The sequence below is a fragment of the Gossypium raimondii genome, chromosome 7 (assembly GCF_025698545.1).
Source record: "Gossypium raimondii isolate GPD5lz chromosome 7, ASM2569854v1, whole genome shotgun sequence".
Taxonomy (NCBI): domain Eukaryota; kingdom Viridiplantae; phylum Streptophyta; class Magnoliopsida; order Malvales; family Malvaceae; genus Gossypium; species Gossypium raimondii.
In genome coordinates this window covers 10,714,027-10,721,284 of record NC_068571.1, presented here as the reverse complement: position 1 = coordinate 10,721,284, position 7,258 = coordinate 10,714,027, and the positions used below count along the sequence as shown (strand labels likewise).

The following is a 7,258-nucleotide window of genomic DNA, read 5'->3' as shown; positions in this document are numbered from 1 at the left end:
GACTCATAAGAAAAGTTTCTCATATTATCCATAGACTTCTCAAAGCTTGTAACACAGATCAATTCAACATTCTTATCGAACTCTATATAGAATTACTCTATATGGGCTTCTCAGAACTTGTCTTGGATAAGAAATCCAAAACATCGTTTAGTTTTGAAAAAATAATTAGAAACATAACAAAACCAAATCAAAAGCGAAAACATAAGTGTTAAGTTAAAACTTACCACTTATTTCCATTATTTACACAAATATATATTGAAATATGAGAAAAGAAAATACATTTGCTGGTTTTTCAATTAAATTAAAAACTAAATAAATAAGATAAAATATTTGGTACACTATTATTGAAGTTTTATACTCAACAAGGTTAAGGGGTTGACAAGTATCCTATAAGGATATAGTAAAATATTTAAAAATATATTTTAAAAGCAGACACATTGTAATCTTTTAATCTTGTTTGTGAAATAATAAATATATATTGTCAAGATACCAAATACTTAACATAATAAATAATACACTTTGCAACTTGTGGAGTTAAATAAAACTAACTCTAGGATTGGTGTACGATCCAAAAAATAAAGTATTTTGGTTGAGTTTGTAAGAGAAACTAATACTTTAAAAACAAATTTAAATTAATATATTTATAATTTAATTTTATTCAATATATATAACAAATGAAAGTTTAAAAGTCTTGAGAGAGACAATTTAATTTATTTAAGGTTTGTATACTAACAATATATATTTTTTATTTCACAAGCAATGTTAAAAAATTAGCACGTGCTTCTTTTTTTAAATATTTTACTATATCCTATAGGACAGTTGTCAACCACTAATCCTACTTGCACATTTTAAAAACTCCACTAGCATATCATATATTATTCCTTGGAGGCCTTGGATTCAAGAAAATTGATTGTCAAAATGATGCTTTCCTCAAGAAAATTGGCTTTAATATTGTTAAGAAGCCTAATCAATTATGGGTTTGGGTTCTTAGAACAAAATATAAATGGAAGGGTAAGTTGCCTACTACCTTACGTGTGGGTAATTCATCTCGACTATGGAAAGGTATTTGTAAAATCTTGAGCAAAGTACAAGATGGTGTTGTATGGAATGTAGGGAAAGGTTTGGACGTTGATTTTTGGAGAGATAATAGGGTATAGGAATAGGGTTCTCTAATGGACGTTTGTACACGACTTGATTATATACCCATTGACCACATACCTATAATGGATATGGTATCAGTGAGTGGGGACTGGAATTGCAATGTGATTAAATCTATTTTGCCGCATCCACTAGTTTTGAGCATTTCAGCCTATAAGCCTCATTCCATTCATGACGTGGTCGATTTTGTTGGATGGGGTAATGATAAGAGGCATACATTTACGGTCCGTTCTACTTACGTGTCTATTTGTAGGATATAGAGGGATAGAAGTGATAAAATATGGCATCAGATTTGGCACTTATCAAGACCTTAAAAGGTACGAGTCTTCCTTTGGCTTGCATATTTAAATAGGGTCCTTACTAATGATGGACGAGTGAAAAAGCACCTTATTTTTTATGCAAGTTGTAAGGTGTGTGAAAATTCAACAAAAACCATTAATCATATTCTAAGGTTTTGTTCCCCAATTGTGGCGACATGGTTGGTGGTGATCAAATTGAATAAAATACAAGAATTCTTTAACATCAACCTAGAGGATTGGTTCGGTATTAACCTATCAAATCCCGATTATTTTGCTTACAACCCTAATGTTTTGTCGACCCTTTTTGGTGTCAATTGTTGGCATATCTGGATTAGGAGAAATTTTTTTGTTTTTAATACAAATTTCATTGAATGTGATAGTGTCTTGGAGAAGAGCTACAGAATGAGAGATGTTTATCTTTAGTCTAACCATGGGACGGCGAGTTCTTTGAGGCATAGTGATAAATTCTAAAAGCAACATGTTTTAATCTCATTCTTAATGCATTTTTGGATGATTATTCGATGATAATTGTGAATTTTATGCTTTTAATCATTTAAATTCATGTTTTGATGCTTAATAGAGCATTTGAGAGTAAAAGGAGCAAAAACCAAATAATAAGAGCAAATTACAGAAGCCACACGGGCTGATCCATTCCACACGGTCGTGTGAGCCATACGGCCTGCCACGCGGCCATGTGGTAGGCTGTGTTGATTTCATGAATTTGCACCCTAAATTGCGGGAAATTACATTTTTTTAGGTTTTTTGGGCATTCTAGGATGTATATATGATAAAAATAAGAATATAGGAGTGAGTCGTCATAGAATATTTAAGAAAACAACTCGAAAAACACCATTGAAGCCGATTTTGAAGTAGATTTCCGTCAAGATTGAAGATTCGCATTTGATTTCTTAGGAAGTCATCATGAGTTTCTTTGTTTCTTATGGTTATATTGTATTTTGGTTGTTTTTATTTTTAGGCATCAACTAATTTTCTAAATACCCAGGGGAGATGAACTCTATGATAAATTTTGTCTTTTGATTTTTATTTTACGCAATAAATACTTAGTTTATTGTTCTCAATTATGTGTGCTTAATTCTTAGTTTAATATTTCTAGATTATTGATCCATGTTTGATATGCTTAAATCAGAGGAGGAATAAACTCTATTGAAGCGTAGATATTGCGTAATTGAGTGGAGTTGCATGCAACCCTAGAAATAGGACAACATAAATCTACCGGATTAGATTCAAATCTAATAGGGGAATCCATAGCACGAGTTAATGCGATAATAGGGGTTTTAATTAGAAAGAAATTTCAATTAATCAACATAAAGTCAGTTGCTCTTACTCTTGAAAGAGATATTAACATAATTTAGGGATTTCTACGGATCAAGTTACTAAATGAAGAAATTGCGTAATTTGGATTGATAGTGACAGATGAAATCTAGGTGAATTCTTTCCTGGGTATTGTTTCGCTTCTTGGTTGTTAATCATTTATTTGCTTGTTTTGTTCTTTGTCGTGTTCATTAGCTAATTTTAGTTTTTAATCAATCACTTGAATTTATCGGTTAAATAATAGAAAGACGATAATTACTAGTACTCTTAGTCTTCATAGGAACGATATTTGTTCTCATCATAGCTATACTATTAATTGATAGGTGCACTTGCCTTAGTCGAATTTTTAGTTAGTCTTACGACGCATCACATAGACAAACTAAAATTTGGAGATTAGTTAGGTGGATTCTAGTTAAGGATGGATGGCATAAGGTGAACACCAATGGTGCTATTAGTAATGTGTCTGGGAATGCTTTAGTTGATGGTTTAATCCGTGACCAACATGACAATTGGATTCTTGGTTTTTCTAAAAATATTGGCCGTTGTTCTGTACTCAATGTCGAGCTTTAGGGGTGCTCTTGAGGGACTGCAAGTAGTTTGGAATCTAAGGCTAAAATAACTTCAGTAGAATAAATCACTCAGCTGTGTTACGAGCTATAAAAGATCTATTCCAACTATCTTTGACGGTTCAAGTTACACATGTATTTGGAGAGAGTAATTGGGTAGCCAATGGTTTGGCACCAATGACGTCTTCAAAACCTCTGGGTAGGTATATCTACATACAACCACCGAATGAAATTCTTTAACTACTACACGATGATTGCTCCAGAATAGCTTGGCCTTGCCTAGCCTAGCCTAGTTATGGTTTTATCCTTCTTGTACCAAAAAAAAAAATATTATTCCTTCATTTAATAGCTAAATATATAAAGTCATATATACAAAAAAAGTTCGGGCTTGGCCCCGGTTCTTCAATGGATCCACCCCAAGAGAAGCAGCGAGGAAAGTACACTGCTTGGACTTGATAAGATTATCACCTATTTAATGTTCCAACTAAAAAACAACAGGATGAAATTGAAGCTAACAACTCTCCAACTCCAAAGTTAGGCTTTGGAATAAGATTTATAATCATTTCTCACTTGTTCGTCTCTCTCTCTGGTACCTACAAGGTCTTGATTTCTAATGAGAACTCCTTCACTTTCCAGCTTTTGTTTCTGTGCAGTATCTGAAAGCAAATTAAAGAAGAAGCCGAGCAAGGGAAAAGCTAAATCATCACTTCCTCAACATCTATGCCGTCGATTTTCACTCGAGGAGATCAGACTTGCCACCAATAACTTTGACTCCCATTTGGTTCTTGGTAAAGGTGGCAGTGCAATTGTATACAAAGGGCTTTTCGATGACGGCGCTTCGGTTTTCGCTGTCAAATACTTGCTGGTCGGATCCTCACGACAGAAAACACTTGAAGACTTTCGAAATGAGGTGCAGCTAGTTTGCCAGCTGCGCCACCAACATATTCTTACTCTGATTGGATTCTGCGATGAGGCGGAAGACGATAAGATCATAGTGTTCAATTATATGAGTAAGGGATCGCTCTTTGATCATCTCCACGGGACTCGCTATGATCCCCTCCCATGGAAACAGAGGTTAGAGATTTGCATTGGGGCAGCTCGTGGACTGCATTATCTTCATGCAGGAGCAAAGCGTGCGGTCATCCACCGTGACATCAAGACCAAAAACATTCTTTTGGATGACCAAAAGATTTCTAAGATTGCCGATTTCTCCTTGTCTAAGATCGGCCCTTTTAGTTTATCAAACGCTCCCATCAGAATAGAGTTACCTCCTCTGGATGAAATTGAATTGGAAACAAGTCGAACGAGGCTGTTTGGTACTTTGGGTTACGTGGCTCCTGAACTTTTCATTGATACTACTCTTGTGACAGAGAAATCAGACGTTTACTCATTTGGGGTTGTTTTGCTTGAAGTACTTTGTGGTAGAAAAGCAATAAAGTTTGATGCGGGGTACCATAATCATCGACATATAATTTCTTGGGTCAATGAACACCTGAAGAATGGAAGTATTTATCAGATGATGGACCCATATTTGGAAGGGAAAATAGCCCCGAGTTGCTTACAGAAATTCCTGGACATCGCTTTAAGTTGCGTCCATGTTGGGGAACATAAACGACCTGCTCTTGGTGAAGTGGAGGTGACATTAGAGCTGGCCTTGGAGCTCCAAAACAAAGCAGACTCCGAAGTGGAGTGGCAGGGAGAAGTTATGTATGAAGAAGTACTTTTCCCTCCATCTGCCTTCACCAATTTCGCTGATTATCAGACTGATTTACTCTGCCCCCATGGAAGTTTTCGTGTCGAAGATGCATATAGCTGCAAACCTGAGGATACATTGTCAGACATTGAAGATCAAATTAATTAGGCATGTTTAAAGCAGATGGGATGTTTCTTAGCATTCCTGACTGTTGTCAATTGAAGATTTGATGGTTCAGAAAGGAGAAACCTAGTTTGTTAAGGCAATTGAATAGAGACAGCCTCTTTAGTTTATTTTCTCCCGTGATTTATTTGTGTTATGGTGTGAAAATAGCTGTGCTTAAGAAGGAACGGTTGACTTTAGATTTAATCAAATGATGAATTAAATAATTTTCATGTCCTGTGTCAGTTTAGACTTGGTCAATTTTAGACCCTTGCGATGTCAAAGTCTTTATTATGCTGTAAATGGAGATAATTAGATTTAATTATGTTTAGCTGGATTGGTAAGAGGACGTGGGCTCAAGCATGTTAAAGTATATTATTTTCCTATTTGTGGGTTGGGAGGGGTTATGGATAATTTTATCTAAATTATTTATTTATGTATTCATGAAGGGAAATTAATAATTTTTAGTAATTTGTTTTTATTAAAAATAAATTTGTTATAAAATAAAGAAAAATGAAGAGAATAAAGAACAAAGAAAATATGAAAGCAATAGAGAACATGCTTTATTGATGAAAAGGATGATTACAATACTGTAGAAGCCCAAATTTGAGGGCCTGTTAGAGAAAATAAAACCAAACAGTCCCAGTCCATTACAAAACCCAATACACTCAAACTCAAATTCAAGCCCAACTAAACCCTAAGCGACGGTGGCCCAAAACCTTAAAACTTTTAGAATGGCCGAAACCCTAGGGTTTACAGCGCCTTCTTCACCGCTCGAGCCGCTCGAGGTGTTTCAGCCAATATCTGCTCCTCTGTCACCCTCCTTTCACCAAAATAGCAAGTTGACCTTGCTATGTACCTGGAAACAGAGTAGAAAGGAAGACAAAAGGACGAGCAATAGAGATAATAGCAGAAACAAAATAACAGTGATAGCAATGTAATCGTGGCTATAAAAGCCACGAAAATATCAATGTAATAGGGGGCTTCAATCTTTCTTTGTAAAAAACGCATATCAGAATTAGAAATCAAGGGAAATAAAAGAGGTTGTTGTTTCTTATTCTTTTTTTCGATTCTATTTTTTATTTTATTTTATCGTTTTACAAATCTTTTTTTAAAAAAAAACTATTAATCAAAAAGAATAAAGGGGGGCTTACCGAACGCCTCGTGACCGCGCCGTCGGAGGGCCGTTCTCCGTCGTCGGGACCGATTTCGGGGAGGGATTGTGAGCCCCAGTCCCGGCGCTCGTGGGGGTTCAAGGACCCAACTCTCAAGTCGCCTGGAGGCAGGGCTTTTAAAAACCCTTTTGCTGCGCTTCTTTGGCCGCCGATTTGGTGGCGGTACGGCGGACGGACGGTCGGCGGTGAGAGCCCAACCGTTGGAAGGCATAGGGAAGCTTTGAGAGCTTTCTGCAGTTTTTTTTGTGTGGGAGGGGGAAAAATAAAAAAAATAAAAAAGGGTGCTTTTATAGCAGTAATAAAACGGCGCCGTTTTGGCCCTTAGGATTTGCACGCGACCCGACCCGTTCCAGGGGATCCGCGTGTTTCCGCTCAATGGGCTATTTGCAACCCAGGTCCTCCGCTTTTATGCTTGTCTTCAATTTAATCCTTTCACCCTTTCGTTGGCATTTATTAATTTGGCCCCGCAGTTTTTGCGTTTATTTCAATTCGGTCCTGAATGAAATGACGCGCTAGAAGTTGGGGATATTCTCCCAATCGGTCCCTTGCTCTTGCAGCGCATTTTATTGTGGTCCATGGGAGCCCTTTTCTGTTTATTTGCACTTTAGACCCTATGTTTTGTTTCTAAATTCAGTTTAGTCGATTTGTTTATTTATTTTAGTTATTTTATTAATAATGTTAATAAATTTGATACTATCATGGTTATTATTATGTGTATTACTGTTGTTATATGTTATTTATATTAACTTACTTAAATATCAAAGATATTTGTTTTATATTGATATTACTATATTGATATTATATTATTTATATATTTCTTATTTTTCAAACTTTGTTACATGTGTGTAATGAATATATCTATATACATAGATT

General features: G+C 35.7%; 1 protein-coding gene across 1 annotated transcript; it reads left to right on the top strand.

The window, feature by feature from the left end:
* Positions 1–3,873: 3,873 nt before the first annotated feature.
* On the top strand, positions 3,874–5,437 carry LOC105764128 (receptor-like protein kinase FERONIA). Its single transcript, XM_012582611.2, has one exon. It carries the CDS (start codon positions 3,969–3,971, stop codon positions 5,214–5,216), a length of 1,248 nt encoding a protein of 415 aa, XP_012438065.1. The 5' UTR covers positions 3,874–3,968; the 3' UTR covers positions 5,217–5,437.
* The last annotated feature ends 1,821 nt before the right edge of the window (positions 5,438–7,258 follow it).

Excerpts from the sequence above, each read along its gene's own strand:
- LOC105764128 (XM_012582611.2), top strand. The coding sequence starts at position 3,969 with ATGAGAACTCCTTCACTTTCCAGCTTTTGTTTCTGTGCAGTATCTGAA.